General features: G+C 36.1%; 1 protein-coding gene across 3 annotated transcripts in view; it reads right to left on the bottom strand.

The window, feature by feature from the left end:
* The window catches only part of PRKG1 (protein kinase cGMP-dependent 1), a 1,343,672-nt gene that overhangs the window by 20,869 nt on the left and 1,303,206 nt on the right, over nucleotides 1–19,597 (bottom strand). For all 3 annotated transcript variants that reach the window (XM_032607772.1, XM_032607771.1, XM_032607770.1), the window contains exons 11-12: nucleotides 2,392–2,531; nucleotides 1,188–1,277 (exon numbers count right to left, since the gene is read on the bottom strand). In XM_032607772.1, the coding sequence (XP_032463663.1) occupies nucleotides 1,188–1,277; nucleotides 2,392–2,531 (230 nt within the window). The remainder of the gene's footprint in view (nucleotides 1–1,187; nucleotides 1,278–2,391; nucleotides 2,532–19,597) is intronic.

Consider the following 19,597-nt stretch of genomic DNA (forward strand, 5'->3'; position numbering starts at 1 on the left):
AATAGCTCAGTACAGATGTTAACCCTGTCCCCTAGTGCCAAAATGATACATTCCCTTATAGGCATATTTACCTTGAATTTAAGAAAAAAACCATTAATGTAATAGGACACAATAAGGTAAAAAGAAACCCATTTGTCATATACAAGTAAGGCAATGGGAATAAAAGACCTGAAAGGGCAGTGGGTACAGAGATATGAAGGTACCATAAGGATACAATTAGGAATGAGACTTCAAAGCACTCGTTTATAAAGAACTAGTTCTATTCTGGGATATCTACAAAATAATAAGCTGTCAAAAAATAACATGGCTTTCTGGGGGCATTAGGGCTGTCTATAGCTGAGTCTGAAAGATGTTACCTGATGAAGGAGAGCCTGTGGGGTGAGATTGTAACAAATAAGAAAAGAAAAAGATGTCTAAAGGTGAATATTCAAAGGAACAAAGATGCCTTTTGAATGTTATTAGGTCATTCAAAGAAAATTGTAGTTTTTTTTTAAGTAGACATTTAGGGTTGGTAGAATATTTTTATAAATGATAGTCTGCTATACATAAATAGGAAATAGAAAATTAATTTTGAATAATTAAAAAAAATAAGCGCTAAAGAGACCAACTTTACTTGCCCTGAAAGGGCAAAGAGGAGTGTTAAGTGGGTTCCTTTTCTTCCCAAGACCAGGTAAGTCCTGAAAGGGATGGTTGGAAACTTCTGTTAATTTTGAAACCAAAGAGCAATGTAAAGGTAGAGGGAAAAGTTACTTTGGAAAAAATTCCCAGTGTTAGGAAAGATAGCCCATCTGGAGAATGAGTGGAACAATCCAACTGACAGTTAATCTAGATTGCAACTATAAAATAACTTTAATTCTCTTCATTGTTAACAGCAATGAAGTGAATTCTAGACATATAGTTGTCTGATTGTGATATTCAAGTTAAACTAAAGCCTCTGCATGTACCTTGACAGGTACCGTTTTTATGGTGGACTAATCCTATATCATTGGTTACAAATCTGAAACAGAGTGAGTTTCCTATTTACAGTCAATCACACGTAGATAGTGGGTTGTGACCCATATTTACATTTTGAAATACAAGCATATGTAAATATGACTTCTGTACTTTATAAAAATTGACTCTTCTTACAAACCATCACAGTCAACTACATTTTCAAAGACATGATAGAAATTTCTTAAAACTCTTACCGATCCCTGAGAATGGTCCAGAGCTCTCCACCTAGGCAAGCTTCCATCAACATATACAAATATTTGCTGTCCTTAAATGTTCTGTATAATCTGTGAATTGCAAACAAGAAAACAAAGATTATAAACGTTACTGTCTTTTAAAAGCATGTAAATGTTTTCAGTGCCCGGATTACAGTCTTACTGTTGATTTACCAAGCTTGAAATCTTATTAAAAGAATGAGAAAGATCTAAATTCACAAAGAGGAAAAAGGAAGCGATGGCTCACGACTAAGATTTTCACACTGTAGGGGGTAGTCTCTCCTTTGAAATGGATTAATCCAAATGATTATGAACCAAGAGGGCTTCCTGGGGTTCCTCTAATTCCAATTTGGCTAACGTTTCAAGTGGGGCCTCTTGAGCAATATTTAGTGGTCATAAACATGCAGTGTGCATGGATATTCAGTAGATGACACTTTAAAATATAGATGTGTATGACATTTACGCACTGTTCACTTAAATTCATGTGATACCCTGTTTTCATCAAGTGCCACTGGCAAATTAACTAGAAAAGCTTCTGCGTATTAAAAAAAACCCATTGTCTTATCAGTGCTCTCAAAATACTGAGATGGGATAGTCATTTCATTTTTTAACAACTTCAAAAAATATTCAAATAAAGAATATTCAAGGTAAAATAGTTTGATTTTTGGTATTTTGTCTTTCACGTACCAGAGGTCTATGCAGAGTTCTTGGAATAACATGATAAAAATGGAACATTAAGAACTCTGATATCTCCTTTGGGAAACATGTTCTTTTCACAGAATCTGATTCTCATTAAAAAAAAAAAAAAAAAGAATCAAAATTTTAGTGGTTTTCTTTTTCTTTTTTCGGTACTCGGGCCTCTCACTGTTGGGGCCCCTCCCGTTGCGGAGCACAGGCTCCGGACGCGCAGGCTCAGCGGCCATGGCTCACGGGCCCAGCCGCTCCGCGGCACGTGGGATCGTCCCGGACCGGGGCACGAACCCGTGTCCCCTGCATCGGCAGGCAGACTCTCAACCACTGAGCCACCAGGGAAGCCCTAGTGTTTTTTTATTTAGTAAAAACTTTTTAAAAATCAGATTAAAAATTATGTTTCTTTGTGTGAATCAGATGTGTGAAACAGTGAGTGCAAATGTGGTTGCTTTTCCACTTGGAGTTGGGGACTTGACCCCTGGGGCAGGGTCTTTACCTCACTATGAAATCGGAATGAGCCCCCTGCATGATCTGCTTCTCCGAGCGGATGTGCTCCTGCTGTCTCGTATCCACGATGTGGCGTTTCTTGAGAATTTTCATTGCAAAGGTTTTGGATTCTTCACTTTTCAATTGGACCTTAAAGAAAGCCAGAGGGGAGTAAGTGAGGAAAAAAAAACCCCACAGAGTTAATATAACAGAATGCATTCTTAGCCCCAAATTAACAGGTGCGTGGAGCACTGAAATGACACCCCAAACACCACCTGTATCACAGTAAAGCCTTGCTGGAGCTGGGTTTGAAATCCAGGGCTCACAGCTATTGCCCAATCTCATTCCACTGGAACTGATGCATTTTCACTAACTGGATTGCCAATTAGTTTTGTGCCCACTGGGATTAGAAGAGGGAAAGTGTATTTGATTCTCATTGTATTATTTCATTTCATTTCAGATAATGTGTTTGAGTACACTTTACAGTTTTTCTCCTTCAGTCAGAAAAGTAAAAATAAAAACGAATTCCTTCTCCAGTTTTACTTCGAGTGTGGAAAAAGTAGGACCATATGGTCCTATACGCTTTTCCTCTTTTTAGTCCTAGTCCACAAACATTTCTAGAGTTATTTAATTCAGTGATAGACCCTTGTCTCTGCTGAGACTGAAAATTTGTGTACTGTTATTTCTTCTTTTTATCTCACAGTCTTTCCCTTCCATTAAAAAAAAAAAAAAAAGATAGTAACAAGATTTCTTTCTAAAGACTTTGGAAACTACTTTTCTTTTCCTCTCAAATAGGCATGATGGCTTTAATCTTGTCTGACCATGAACCTTACTCCTTAGTTATACTAACTGGGAGACCTAAGCTGAACCTTGATGTCCCCAATGCTTCCAAGCCTCTGTTACAGCCCCACATGGCTCTCGGTGGCTCTGGAGAGAGCTTGGGTCCTCCAGATGACATTCCTCAGACAGGCTGCTGGTCTGTGTTCACTGTTTTACACAATATTTGAACAAGGTGACTTGCAAGGAAAAGAAGAGAGATAACTGAGCTAATCACTTAATGGCAATATAAAAGCGTTACCATTGAGTGTTCTCAAACCACAGAATTCTCAAGATAATACCAAACAGCCCATGTTTTTCTGAACTAATGAAAACCTTGGAGAAATAACATGATAAGCTGTTCCTGCTTTTCAGCTGAAGTGTGGCTGTCCCCTCTTTAGTTGTGAATTGTTTACTTTAGCTGCAGGGATAGTGCAGGGATAGTGAAGGTCTTAAGTGTCTTGCTCATGTACACATGGACAGACTGAATTCCATTGAGAGAACATTAATGTGGCAAGCTCTTTGGAAGAAAACACGAGGACACTTCAAATAAATAGGCCTCAGTCTGCTTCCAGCATCTGAGAATCTTTATGACCGGTTAGAGGGGAAAATGGATATTTGAAAATGCCTTAACCAGCTAAAGGCCCTCTACTCCATTTGTGAAACTCTTTGAGATGATAGATTAGTGTGATACAAATAGTTCTACTATAGTTCATAGTAGAATACAAAAATGTGAAAACCCACTTCTAAAAGAAACATGACATGAAAAATGAGCTGTGTCAGAGTGCTAACACTCAGAGGAGAAGAAATCAGATCGTATTCCCTCTTTAGAGTCTGCCCCAGGTAAATGAAGAGTAGATCACACACCTAATGTACAAATTATTCTCTTTAGAGATGGTAACACACATTTTTAACTGGTGCACAGGTTAGGAGGAAAGAACCCTGGCTTTCGGGGAACAGGTCTGGACTTAAATCCTGACTCCACTTAAGGCCTCTCTCAGTCCTCTTAGGCAGTTGAGTAACTGCTCTTGCTGAGGATAACGCCACCTACTGTATGGAGTTATTGGGACCTTAAATGAGAAAGTGCCACCGCATGGGCATTCAGTGATGGTCTCTCTACGTGTACCTTGGGTAGATCAAATGTTGTCTTTAAAACAAGGCCAGATCACGTCACTTCTCTGTTCAAAACACTGCAATGGCTTCCCATCTCACTCATGGTAAACACAAAGCTGTCACACAGTCCGACAAGGCCCTACATTATCTGAACCCCCATTCCCTGTAAGCCTCACTTCCTCCTTGCTCACTGTGCTCAGGTCACACTGGCCATCTTGCTGCTCCTTGAGCATAACAGCAAGCTCTTGCTTCAGGCCATTTGCACATGCTCTTCTTCTGCCTGAATATTGTCTCACAGTTATCCTCAGGGCTTGCCCTCTCAGTTCCCTAAATTCTCTGCTCAAATGTTTCCTAATCAGAAAGTCTCTCCTCACTCCAGTCTACATAAAAGAGTAATCACCTACTTCTCCCTTCCCTTTTTTAGTGTTCTCTATAGCTCTTATCACAAGCGAATGCACCAAATATTTATTCTGATTACTTGTTTAGTATCTGTCTCTTTTCACCAGTCTGTAAGCAACCCAAGACTGGGAATTTTTTTGTCCACTGTGCCTGACAAAGGATAAATGCTCATTAAATGTTTGTTGACTAAATGAATCAAAGAAAAAATGAAATAAGCCATGATGACTTATCACTGGCAAAGCCACAAAGAGAGCTAGTATCTCAGCTCCGTACTGTGTATCTCTGAGGTTAACAGGATAAAAACAAGGGAAGCTATAAATGACAAGTATGTAGCATTTGCTTTTTCTTCTTTCCAAAACTGCCATTATTCATAAAAAAGGAAGAAAAGATTTCTAAATGCTGATGCTTCACAGGAAGTATACATGACAAATAACTATGGGATACAGCTCTGAATTTTCAGTTGTTATATTTACAAGATGTTTTCTTAACCTTGCTTTTCCTTGAATGACTAAAATGTGATATTATTCCCCAAAAGCCTACTATATTAATAACATCATCTCTAGGATAATGTCACCTGGGTCTTGGGGACAGTTATCCATCTACGTCTAAATACAAAATAAATTTATGAAGAGACAAAAAGAAATGTGTTCACTGATATGTTAACAATGGTTTTCTCTTAGGGAGATTTTTAGTTGATTTAGCTCTTTTTAACTTTTTTGAATCGCTCAATTTTCATACAATTAGCATATCTCACTTTTATGGTAAGTAAAAATAATGACTCTGGTCATGGAAAAAAAATTTTTAAGTCTCTTTTAAATCAGAATAGCTATTTATTATTGTCTGACTCTCTCAAAGGATCTGGTACAGTGGAAACCACTCTATTAGAATTCCATGTATGCAAAGACCTTGAGAAATTCTGTACAGGATAGTAACCTGTTCAAGTTCGGGCTGAGCCACGCTATTCATCTCCTTAAAGTACGTGCCATAATTTTTTCTTTCAATACAAACTCTCAGTGTAAGTTACAGCAATTTGTATTTCGAGAGCCTAAGCTATTATGCTTTATTATGAAAGTGTTTTCACAAAACTAATACATGAAAAATTTTAAGGTGAAATTTAGTGTGCTTTTTATCTGTCCTGTTGGTCAAATTAATTATACCAAGTCCACTTGTGCCAATTTGAGATGATGATGATTTTGTAGCAGGCCAGCTAGAGATATGACATAGATGCTGAGTGTGAACAGAGGAAGGCAAAAGAAGGGGAAGGGAATACATTTCTTCTTCTTGCTCAGGGATCCTTCCCAGCCTGGTTGGTTAGGCATGATTCCCAGGTTTGTCTTTGCAGACTGTCCTAACCCCATCTAGATGTACAGGCTAATGCACTGGTTGAGAAGGTGAGCTTTGAAATTTGACTACCTTTGTTTAAATCTCAACCTTTTTTTTTTTTTTTTTTTTGATTGTGATCTTGGACAAATTTCTGAAACTCTTTGTTTCCTCATCTGTAATATGTGGATAATTCTCTTAAGTTACCTGTGAACATGAAATAAAAGGGCCTATATATCAAACACAGTGTCTGGAACAGAGAACACATTCAGTTAGTTGCCTTTATTCTTTTGTGCTTCTTAGTTTAATGGTCTCTTCAGGCCAAAGCAATTTTCTTAAAATATGATCCACCACAGGATGAATGCCACTTTGTACCCATTCCTATTCCCACCCCATCCACGTCAGTTCTATCAAGGGAATAGTAGAGGTTTGAGAAGCTACATCTAAAAGATTGCTGGCCTTTGTACCATACTGGTTTCACTCTCAAGGTTTCTAGAAAGGAGACATGAATGAGAAAATGCTAATATTCAATATATTTCTTCTATGTTTTACAAGTAATGCTATGGGCTATATCAGAAATTAAAATTGGAAAAAGTTTCATTTACAGTAAAATGTTACTTCAGTGTGAATCACTGTGTTGCCATTTGAAGGAATATATCCTTGAGCAAAGTGAATCTTAATGTGGGAATTTTTGACAAAGATTTTGACACGTTCTTAACTATCAGGTTCTAGCTGGTGCCCAAATAATACTGACCTGAAGGTGAGAGGCAATGCCACCAGCATTTTAAAGAGCTTTGAAGACACAATTGCTGGCTGTATTTAAATACATGCTTTCTTTTATCTGAGGCAGGCACTTGCTTTATAAAGGCTTGTCTCCTGTTGGACCTAATTCTTTGCTCTTGCGAGGAAGGAGGGTTATGATCAGAGCAAGGTTAAAACTAGCTCAGTGCCAATGACTGGGAGCTGGTCCTTAGAATCTGTTTGTCCATTCATCTATTTAACTTGTTATTAACAGTTCATAGTTTCTTTTGCACTGCAGATATCTTTTCATTATTTTGGAAGAAAATGAATTTCTGAACTATACTGTAATTAAAATGATTTATTAAATATAAGGTTTGAACTGTCAATATCACTTGGCCTATTATTATGCAAAATTCCTTTGTAAACTAGTTCAAATTTCATTTCCATGCACAACAAGAAAGGGTGACTCACTTAGGTAAGCTAATACTATAGAACAAAGATGATGAAGTGAGCTTAGAAAAGCTTATACAGGAGGAGGTGGCCAAGATGGCAGAGTAGGAAGACCCTGAACTCACATCCTCTAACAGACACACCAAAATTATAACTACTTACAGCGGTACCATCTATGAGAATGACCTGAAGGCTAGCAGAAAAGATTTTCTACAACTAAAAACATAAAGAAGGAACTACCATGAGACGGGGGTGGGGGTGGACAAAAACACAATATTGTCAGGACCCACACCCTTGGGTCAGCAACTCACAAATAGGAGGACTATCACAATCATAGAAGTCCTCTCCAAGGAGCGAGGGGTCCAAGTCCCATATTGGACTCCCTGGCCTGTGGGTCCTATACCTGCAATATGAGCCCCTATAATGTCTGGCTTTGAAAACCAGTGAGGTTTGTGTTTGGGAGAGCAGGAGGGCTTTAGGAAACAGAGACTTCACTCTTAAAGGGCATGCACAAAATCTCACACACTCCAAGTCCCAGTAGTTTGAAAGGACCCTGGATCAGACCCACTTACTAATCTTAGGGAGCCTCTGGAGAGGCAGGGGGCAAGTAGGAGCACCCTTGGTGATGAAGACACTGGCAGCAGCCATTTTAGGGGGCTCGTTCTACCATGTGGACACAGGCGCTGGCAAGTGCAACTTTGGAATCCTCTCTCTATCCTATTAGTGCTGGGTACTTGGCACCAGACTCAGGCTGGCACCTGCCCCAAGATGCACCCTGCCTCTCTGGCCCAGGTCATGCATACTGCTGTGTGGGGACTCAGCTCCACCACCAGTGGGACTAGCACCAGCTATGCAGGAAGCCTACCCTCCAGTGGGGCCTGCAGCCACTGCATGACGTATAGCCTTGGAGCCAACTGGCCTGGGTGGGGCAAGCCTGCTTACCAGCGCACCCACAGTAGTCAGCCCTACAACAACAGGAGTGTGCAAGTGGCCCACAGAGGGGCCTCCCCTAGAGCATACAGCTCTGCTAACCAGAGGGGAGTGTACTGCTGGGACACATAGGCTATCTCCCACATAAGGCCACTTCTCCAAGATCAGAAAATATAATCAACATACCTAATACACAGAAATAAAACCAGAGACTTAGGCAAAATAAGGAGAAAGAGGGATATGTTCTGAACAAAGGAACAAGACAAAACCTGAGAAAAAGAACTAAATGAAGTGCAGATAAGCACTCTACCCAGTAAAGAGTTCAAGATAATGTTCATAAAAATGCCCACTGAGCTTGGGAGAAGAATGGCTAAACACAGAATTTCAACAAAGAGTTAGAATATATAAAGAGAACAAAACAGAGCTGAAGAACACATTAAGTGAAATGAAGAATACACTAGAAAGAATCAAAAGTAGATTAGATGATACGGAGGAATGGATAAGTGATCTAAAAGACAGAGTAGTGGAAATCACCCAAGCTGAACAGAAAAATGAAAAGATAGTTTGAGGCCTCTGAGACAACATTGAGTGTACTAACATTCACATTATAGGAGTCCCAAAAGCAGAAGAGAGAAAGGGACAGAGGACTTACTTGAAGAGATAATAGTCAAAAATATCCCCAACTTAGGGAAGGAGACACATCCAGGTTCAGAAAGCAGAGAGTCCCAAACAAGATCCACCCAAAGAGGTCCACACCAAGACACATTATAGTTAAAACGGCAAAAACTAAAGATAAAGAGAGAATCTTAAAAGCATCAAGAAAAAAGAAAATAGTTATGTCCAAGAGAAATCCCATAAGGTATCAACTGACTTTTGAGCAGAAACTTTGCAGTCTAAAAGGGAGTGGCACAATATATTTAAAGTGATGAAAGGAAAAAAACCTACAACCAGGAATACTCTACCCAGCAAGGTTATCATTCAGATTTGAAAGAGATAAAGAGTTTTACAGACAAGCAAAACCTAAGAGTTCAGCACCATGAAAACCAGCTTTACAAGAAATGTTAAAGGAACTTCTCTAGGCAGTAAAGGCCATAATTAGAAATATAACAATTATAAAAAGAAAAAAATTTCAGTGGTAAAGGCAATAGATCAACTACTTACAAAGTTAGCAGGAAGGTTAAAAGACAAAAGTAGTAAAATTATCTATATTCACAGTAAGTAGTTAAGGGATACACACAAAAAAGATACAAAACACGACGTCAAAAAAATTAAACAGGAGAGGGGAAGTAAAAATGTAGAGTTGTTAGAATGTGCTTGACCTTGAGCTCATCAATGTAAAATATTACTATAATAATATATATGTTGTTATATATGAACCTCATGGGAGCCACAAAGCAAAAACCTGTAATAGATAAACACACAAAAAGAGAGAAAAAAAATCCAAACATAACAGTAAAGATTCTCATCAAATCACAAGGAAAAAGAGCAAAAGAAGAAGAGAGGAACAAAAAAGAACTACAAAAAGAACCAGAAAACAATTAACAAAATGACAGTAAGTACATACCTATCAATAATTACATTAAATATAAATGGACTAAATGCTCCAATCAAAAGGCATAGAATAGCCGAATGGATACAAAACCAAGATCCATTTATATGCTGCCTACAAAAGACTCACTTCAGATCTAAAGACACACACAGAATGAAAGGGAGTGGATTGAAAAAGATATTCCATACAAATGCAAATGAAAAGAAAGCCAGGATAGCAATACTTAATATCAGACAAAATATACTTTAAAACAAAGACTATAACAAGAGACAAAGAAGGGCATTATGTAATGATCAAGGGATCAAGCCAAAAAGAAGATACAACAACTGCAAATATATATACACCCAACTTAGGAGCACCTAAATACATTAAGCAAATATTAACAGCTATAAAGGGAGAAATTGACAGTAATACAATAACAGAAGGGAACTTTAACACCCAATATATCAATGGACAGATCAGACAGAAAACCAGTAAGGAAACACTGGCCTTAAATGACATATTAAATCATATGGACTTAATACATACAACATTTCTTCCAAAAACAGCAAAATACATGTTCTTTTCAAGTGCACATGGAACAAATATCCAGGATAGATTACATGCTAGGCCCCCAAACAAGTCGCAATAAATTTAAAAAGACTGAAATCACATCAAGCATCTTTTCTAACCACAATGGTGTGAAACTATATGTTAACTGAAAGAAAATAACTGCAAGAAACACAAACGTGGAGTCTAAAAAACATGCTACTAAACAACCATTGGGTCCCTAAAGAAATTAAAAAGGAAATCAAAAAATACCTGGAAACAAATAAGAATGGAAAAACAACAATCCAAAATCTATGGGATGCATAAAAGCACTTCTAGGGTAAAGTTTAAATTCATACAAGCCTACCTCAGGAAACAAGAAAAATATCAAATAAAAACATGTAACCTTATACTGAAAGGAACTAGAAAAAGAAAAACAAACAAATCCAAAAGTTAGTAGAAGGAAAAAAAAATACATATGAGAGCAGAAATAAATAAAATAGAGACAAAGAAAGCTATCAATGAGACTAAGAGCTCATTCTTTTAAAACATAAACTGTTAGCAAGACTTATCAAGTTAAAAAGAGAACCCAAAAATAAAATCAGAAATTAAAGAGGAGAAGTTACAATCAACACTGCAGAAACACAAAGGATCATAAGAGATTACTATGAACAATTATATGGTAATAAAATGGACAACCTAGTAGAAATGGATAAATCCCTAGAAAGATACAATATCCCCAAACTGAATCAGGAAGAAATAGAAAATATGATCAAACAATACCAGTAATGAAACTGAATCAATAATAATAGTAGTAGTAGTAATAATAATAGTAGTAATAATAATAATAATAGTAGTAGTAATAATAATAATAGTAGTAATAATAGTAGTAGTAATAATAATAATATTATAATAAAAAATAACTCCCAACAAACATGAGTCCAGGACCAGATGGCTTTAGAGGTGAATTCTAGAAGACATTTGAATAAGACTTAATACCTATATTTTTCAAACTACTGCCAAAAATTAAAGAGGAAAAAAATGTTTTGGAACTCATTCTACCAGGCCACCATCACCCTGATACCAAAACCAGAAAAAGATACCACAATAAAAGAAAATTACAGGCCAAATATCACTGGTGAATATAGATGCAAAAACCCTCAACAAAAATATTAGCAAACCAAACTCAGCAATACATTAAAATGATCATAAACCATTATCAAATGGGATTGATCCCAAGGATGCAAGGGTGGTTAATGTCTGCAAGTCAATCAGTATGATACTCCGCATTAACAAATTGAAAAATATCGTCTCAGTAGACGCAAAAAAATCTTGTGACAAAATTCAACATTGATTTATAATGAAAACTCTCAGCAAAGTGGGAATAGTGGAAGAATACCACAATATAATAAAGGCCATACATGACATAGCGACAGCCAACATCATATCCAACAGTGAGACGCTAAAAGCATTTTCTTTAAGGTTAGGAATAAGACAAGGATGCCCACTCTCATCACTTTTATTAAACATAGTACTGAAAGTCCTAGCTACAGCAATCAGGCAAGAAAAAGAAATAAAAGGAATCCAAATGGGAAGGAAGCAGTAAAACTGTCACTGTTTGCAGATAAGATGATATTATATATAGAAAATCCTAAAGACATCACCAAAAAAACTATTTAAACTTATAAATGAATTTGGTAAAGTTTCACAATACAAAATTAATATACAGGAATCTGTTGGATTTCTATACACTGTCTGATAGTTCAGATATCAGAACTATCAGAAAGATAAATTAAGAAAACAATCCCATTTATAGCTGCATTGAAAGAATACCTAGGAATAAATCTAACCAAATAGGTAAATAATTGTACCCTGAAAACTAGAAGACATTGATGAAAGAAATTGAAAATGACAAAAACAATTAGAAAGCTATTCCATGCTCATGAATTGGAAGAATGAATGTTGTTAAAATAACCGTACTACCCAAGGCAATCTACAGGTTCAATGCAATCCCTAGCAAAAGGCATTTTTCACAGAACTAGAAACAATACTAAAATTTGTATGGAAACAAAAAAGACCCTGAGTAACCAAGGCAATCTTGAGAAAGAAGAACAAATTTGCGGGGGTGGGGTGGGGATCATGCTGATTTCAAACTATACTGCAAAGCTACAGTAATCAAAACAGTAGGTACTGGCACAAAAACAGACACAGAGATCAATGGAACAGAATAGAATGTCCAGAAATGAACCCACACTTATATGGTCAATTGATCTACAACAAAAGAAGCAAGGATATACACTGGGGAAAAGATAGGCTTTCCAATAAATGGTTCTGGAAAAAAACTAAACAGCTACATGCAAAATAATCAAACTGACAACTTTCTCATACCATATACAAAAAATAAACTCAAAATGGATTAAAGACTTAAATATGAGTCCTGGAACTATAAAACTCCTAGAAGAAAATATAGGGAGTAGGCTCTTTGACATCAGTGTTAGCGATATATTTCTCAATATGTCTCCTCAGGGAATGGAAACAAAAGCAAAAATAAACAAATCGGCTATACCAAACCAAAAATCTCTTGCACAGTGAAGGAAACTATCAACAAAACAAAAAGTTGGCCTATTGAATGGGAGAAATATTTGCAAACATCACATCAATAAGGAGTTAATATCCAAAATATACAAAGAAACCATATAACTCAACATCAAAAAACCCCCAAACAATCTAATTAAAAGATAGGCAGAGGAATTGAATAGACATTTGTCCAAAGAAGACATACAGATGGCCAACAGACACTTGAAAAGATGCTCAACATCACTAATCATCAAGGAGATGCAAGTCAAAACCACAATGAAAATCCACCTCACACCTCTCAGAATGGCTATCATCAAAGATACAACAAATAACAAATGTTGGTGAGGATGTGGAGAAAAGGGAACCCTCATGCACTGTTGGTGGGCTTGTAAATTGGTATATATAGCTGCTGTGGAAAGAGTATGGAGGTTCCTATAAAAAATTAAAAATAGAACTGCCATATGATCCAGCAATTTCACTTCTGGGTATTTACCCAAAAAACCCCAAAACACTAATTCCAAAAGATATGTACATCCCAGTGTTCATAGCAGCATTATGTACAATAGCCGAGATATGGAAGCAACCTAAGTGCCCATCAATAGACAAATGGATAAAGAAGATGTGGTGTGTGTGTTTTATATAAAATAAAATATTACTCAGCCATAAAAAAATGAAATCTTGCCATTTGCAACAAAATGGATGGATCTAGAGGGTAGTATGCTAAGTGAGATGTCAGACAGAGAAAGAGAAATACAATATGATCTCACTTATATGTGGAATCTAAAAGCAAACCAAACAAACAAAACTAAATGAAAAGAGACTCATAGACACAGAAAACAAATGTGTGGTTGCCAGAGGGGAAGTAAGTGGGGGTGGTAAAGTAGGTGAAGGGGATGAAGAGGTACAAACATCCAGTTATAAAATAAATAAGTCAGAGGGATGTAACATACAGCATAAGGAACATGGTCAATAATACTGTAATAACTGTATGGGGACAGATGATTACTAGGCTTAACTGCGGTGATCATTTCATAATGTATGCAAATATCAAATCACTATGTAGTACACCTGAAACTAACATAATATTTGTACATCAACTATATTTCAAGAAAAGAAAAGAAAAGCTTACACAGGAAACCTGGGTTCTAGTCCTAGATCTTTCACTAATAGGTTTATGTTTAGTCATATAATCTTACTGGGCCTCAGGCCACCTCTCAGAAAATGAAGGGCCAAACTAAATTACATCTAAGGGTTCCTTCCAGCCGGAAGATTCTATGAACCTGAAATTTGACATAATAAATATGCATTGTGAAAGCATGTTAATTATATTTAACCTTATGGAAACAGCCCAACAAACCTGTGGCAATAGCTTGGGCCAAAGGATAAAGGGGGAATTACCCAAGTAACACAAAGGTGGCATAAGGAAGCATGACCCTGAGTTTACAGCACATGCATATTCTCCCGGGATGTGGAGGTTTTATTTGCTCTGTTCTCTCAAGCCCAACACCTAAAGGGGATCTGCTTCTTAACTGTTGTATTTTCTGTGTTACTAATTGTCAAAGAACATGCATTGGATAGAAATAGTAGTAGCTTTCCCAAGAAGAGCACTAAAACAGACTCCAAGGCATAAGGAAATCTAGGCAGAGTCATCCTAATTGTAATAGCTGGACAACAGCAAAATAGGAATGGCAAATATTTTCTCTAAACAAACCAGCACACAATTTAATCAGGCAATCCATGTTACATGGGATGGCATAAAATCATTTCTTTATTTTGGGCTGTCTTTAAACAGGGAGGAAATAGATTTCTAAGTAATCCAGGAACAATATGGCCATGGTCTGTATTGTAAAATTTAAGTAGCTCACATTTAATCCAAATTGAGGTAATTTACGGAATTCATAACAAGGCCTATAGTGAAAAGAAAAGTTCTATAAGTGAAGATGGAAAGAAGGAGGGAGGAAGGCAGGCAGGCGGGGGGGCGGGGAGGGAGGGAATAAAGGAAGGAAGGGAAGGAAAGAAAGAGAAAGAAAACCCTAGACTGAGAAAAATGTATAGGTCCTATTCTATAAGATAAACTGTGCCAAACTGTGGGAGTATGCTTTTCTCTACTCTGGTTACAGTTCTCAACCAGATTCACCAAAAGAGGCAAAAGACGCATTATAAAACTTTAACAACCAAGTAAACCAGCAAGCCAACTATTAGACCCTCTAGACATGCATAAACACTAGGTTGTTTTGTCTCCATCATTTTGCAATACTCCCCTAGTGCCAGACAATGCTTCACAACCTATCAGATACTGGCCTCAAACTCCATGTTCAGGAAACAACTTAAACAGCTCTGTTCAGTAGCAGTTGGGTACAGTAACAAAGCTGAAGTAGGGTAATAAAGGAGGCATAAAATCACCATAAACTTCAAAAAGAAAAAAGGCATGAAGTTGCTGTGTATTAAACACCTTTGTATTCAGATCCACATTGAACTAAATTTACAATTATACATGTAGAAAATAAAAATATTTCGTGTAAAACAAAGTTTTAGTGTAAGAAAACAGGCAGTAAAAAAGGCTAATCTTTAGAGAGAGAGTAAATTAGTAGTTGCTGGAGCTGAGGGTAGGAATGGAGAGTATTTGCAAGTGGGCCACAAGGGTTCTATTAAAGTGATTGGAAATGTTCTAAAATTGGATTGTGGTGGTGATTGTACAATTCTGTGGTAAGTAGATTATACCTCAAAAAAGCTTTTAAGGAATTTTAAAATAAGAAAAAGCCAGAAAATATGTGTATCTATATTTTTTAGTTCTTGTCTTTATTGATTGTGAGATAGGTATATTTTTAATTTATATTTTAAGGAACTAAATGTCAGAAATGTTTTTCTTTCTATGCTTATCTTTACCCCTTCATAAAAGTTCCCCAATTAATCAAAACTATATTTCATTTTTACTCTAGTTTCTGTAAACTATTAACATTTTTATAAAAATTTTTATTCTTTTTTATGACTTCTCTATTTGCTATTTATTAAAAGTCCTAAACTCAAAGAAGTCCTCATGTCCAAAAAAAAGGTGGGATCATGGGTCATTTTAAGCAAAATGTATATAACTATCACACAATTCTTAAAACTTGTCTAGTCAAAATAATACATATTTGCTGGGTAATGTCTTTTATTATTTTAATAGTGTACAAACTACAATCATACCCAAGTTCATAATATCTGGAGCCTCATTTTCCTCACTTACGAGAATAAAACCACATTATTTTATAGTCACAGATATTGTAAGACCAAATCAGATAGTGTATGTGAAAGTGCTTTGAAAATTAAAAAGTGCTATGTAAGAATTATCATTATTACCATGACTTCCAAGATATGTGGGAATGCTAATTAAAATGGATACTTATAAATAGTATTTTCCTGTTACAATTCATACTTAAATCTGGTTTTAAATTAGTTGTTCCAACCACCCGAATGAAACAGAAGGAATAGGAAAAATTAATGTCTGAATTTAAGGAAGTTTTTCTTTCAAAGAGAAAGAAAAAGCAGTGTTATTGCTCTGATGCAAATAACTTTTTTGGACATGACATACTAATGTGTCCAAGTATTCAGGAAGAACCGACTTAACTACATTACTGAAAGTGACATCTTTTAAGGGCACAGAAAGCTTCTATTCTACAAAGTAGTATTGGACTGTACTCCTCAACATTTCCTAACCAAAAAAAAAGAATTCTTATGTGAGAATTACTTTTCTCTGTGTAATAGTACTATAAAGTTCAGGAAACATTAACCATAATCTTAATTATAAACTTCTGTTTTCAATCTGTTGTTAAAACCTCTTTTCTCACTAGTTATCCACAGTTTTATTATTTACCTGTCTCTCTTCATTACACAATAATATCACAGATTTCTTTTCCCTAGTCAATGTCTAAAACTTAAAAAGGAACCACGGCATCTGGTTTGTTCCATAGGATACACAGGGAGGAACATAGGGAACTTGTCACCGTCTGCGTGATGCATGTCCAAATGACACAGAGAATGCAAAGGATGGACCATGAGTTGAATAGCGATGTCAGAGTTGGGAAACTATTCAGCCATGAGCACAGAGGCATGGCCCTGTTGTACGATTTTATAGTTAAGACTTTATGTGTAAAATTTATTTCATAGATAGCCACTAAGTTATCTATATTAATGGTGAGGTATATCAATTTCAGAACAAAGAACCTAGAAAAAGTAGCTTTTTAAAATTTATTTTATCTACTCTTTTTCATTTAATCCCACTTGCCATTTGCACAAGTGATAATCAGGAGACGGTCTCTGCTTTTCATCCTTGTTTTCCTTCCCAGGGTCACCTCAACTTCTTATCAAAATGTAACGCCATTTTCTCTGTAACTTGCCTTTAGACCTAAAATTCAGTTTTACAGCTAGTGATAAGAAACATAAGGAAATATCTGTATTTTTAAATTCAAATTGAGTTAAAAACATGTGAAGCAATTTTCATAGAGAAAATAGTTTTCATTTTAATTTTTTAAAAAGACATTTAACTTTTAGTTCAGAGAAAGATAAGAAAAAGAACTTCATACTTTTCTGTTTTTAATTACAACATGAACAAAAGTTTGGACTATTTTATAGAAATCATTTGCAAAGGAAAGAGCGCTTGTGATTTCCCTTAATAGGGAATTAGCACTGCTACATTTTGACTCAAAAGGCTACCTACATTGATTCAAGATTGTTTCCTGAAATGTGAAATTTAAATACACCATTTCTCTTCCCTACAGTACTTGTGTTAAATAAACCCTATTTCATTTTGTAGGGATATTAAAATTGATTTTATTACCTGTGATGCACTTTAAATTGTTTTCCTTCATAATCAAATAGTTTCTTTCCCTTAAGATTTAATTTCTATGCATAATCTCACTCATATAAAGAAATACTACATGAAATAGTTTAACTGTTGAATATTTCACATAATTCAACTTATTCTAATACTTAAAAGTACACTTATAACTTAAAACTTCACATAGATGGAGTTGAGTATCGTAAGCTGACACTTCAACTTCTTTCATTTATTGACACAGTGAAGATTTAAAATGAGTTTAAATGATATAGAGAGAATCATATATGGCAAAATTCAACTCTCTGAGATGTGAACAGATTAAGTTATGAGAGGTTTTGCATTCTAATCACACTTTTGAGATGTTAGACATAAATAACCTTATAATTTTTTTAAACTGTTACTGGAAGACTTTTAATCAAATGGCTTATAATCAGATCTTAATGTCCTAATACATGCTATATTCAAACTTCACCCTTTCTGATATTAATAAAAGTATAGCTTCTTTCTCTGTTTTTCTACTTCAAAATTTTCACAAGATTTCGTACTTCACATGTAGTTAAGCCAGTTCAACATGTGTTTACTGGTTTTTTGCTTATGCTAACTTATCTACGAAAAACAGTCGCATTAAACATTGAAACTGCTTTGTTCATGAAAGTGGAATCTGAGATTGCAGCCATGACCAGACAGTGGTTCCCATTGGTTTAGCTTGTTACTTTTGGGGTATTGATGATCTCCCCACTCTTACTGTGAATTTGCAAGGCAGTTAACTGAAGCTGGGGCTAAGTACCAAGCCATCTGGCCCACAAAATCTCCTGATTTCTTAGCCCAGTGTTTAGCCTAATATATGGTATATGTCAGCGCAACGGGGGATGTTAATATGAAGGACAGAATATGAATTAGCAATAAATTAAATGTATACAGCTGATGAGCTACAGTGAAACATTCAGAATCATCTTTTTTATGTTTATTTCTAGAAAGCAAGATAAATCATTTCATTTTATTTAAGAGGACACGGCTATTTTCAACATTACTAACATACACAAGGAGACTGTTTTTCCCCTTCACGGAAGGGATCTCTCTTTGAAAGTGTTTACATAAAATTTTCAGGGACGAGGAATACATCTTGGCACAAAGTAAACTACCTTATTCAGAAGAGAAATTATGATGTTTATCTTTGGGAGCACTGCCACCTCAAAATAGCCCTTCTAGTCACCTTATAGTGTATTCTTTTATTTCATGGGTGGAAGTTGAGAGCCGAGCCTGTGTTTATTTGCGTTCTTCTCTTGACCTAAAGCCCCCCAATGCCCAATGCCTTAAAGTCTAATCTCCTTTAAGAATATAATACAGTTATACCCTATCAGTTGGTTATCTAGTATTTCTCACTGCTCCCTCACACAACCTCTAGTCAGGCCACTTGCTTTGGTGTCCTGTGAAAACACGTGGCCTTCTGTGTTGTAAACTTTTCCTGGAATGGCCTTTCCCCCAAATGACCTTTTCGCATCTGTTCATTTAAATCCCAACCTATTCTCTAAGCCCTGGCTCAAGTTCTGTGTCTTCTCAGGGCCTCGCTACATCACCAGCTCCAAATGCTCTCTTTTTGAAATGCTGAGAACCCTTCTTCATGATTTAGAATTTAATACAATACTAAAGGATTTCACTTGCTATTTCCCATATGTATTGATCTTATCTTCTTACGTAGGAGAAGCAAGATGTTCTTTGAGGGCACGAATCACACGTGATATTGCTATATCCCACAAAAAATATTTAGGAATTGTTTTAATAGATACACTTTTACTGAATGTGACGTGACCATAAAGTCACTGGATTAAAAAAAAATCAAATTTATGTCACATAAAACAAAAAGGTGAGTGACCAAACTGTTAAGTGGTGATAAAACAGTTCATCCAAAACTTATCCTAAGCCATGGAAAGACATGTCCAGTGCCTTCTAGATTTACAGTTGGCCCTTAGTATCCTT

Source organism: Phocoena sinus, chromosome 16 (assembly GCF_008692025.1).
Source record: "Phocoena sinus isolate mPhoSin1 chromosome 16, mPhoSin1.pri, whole genome shotgun sequence".
NCBI classification, from domain to species: domain Eukaryota; kingdom Metazoa; phylum Chordata; class Mammalia; order Artiodactyla; family Phocoenidae; genus Phocoena; species Phocoena sinus.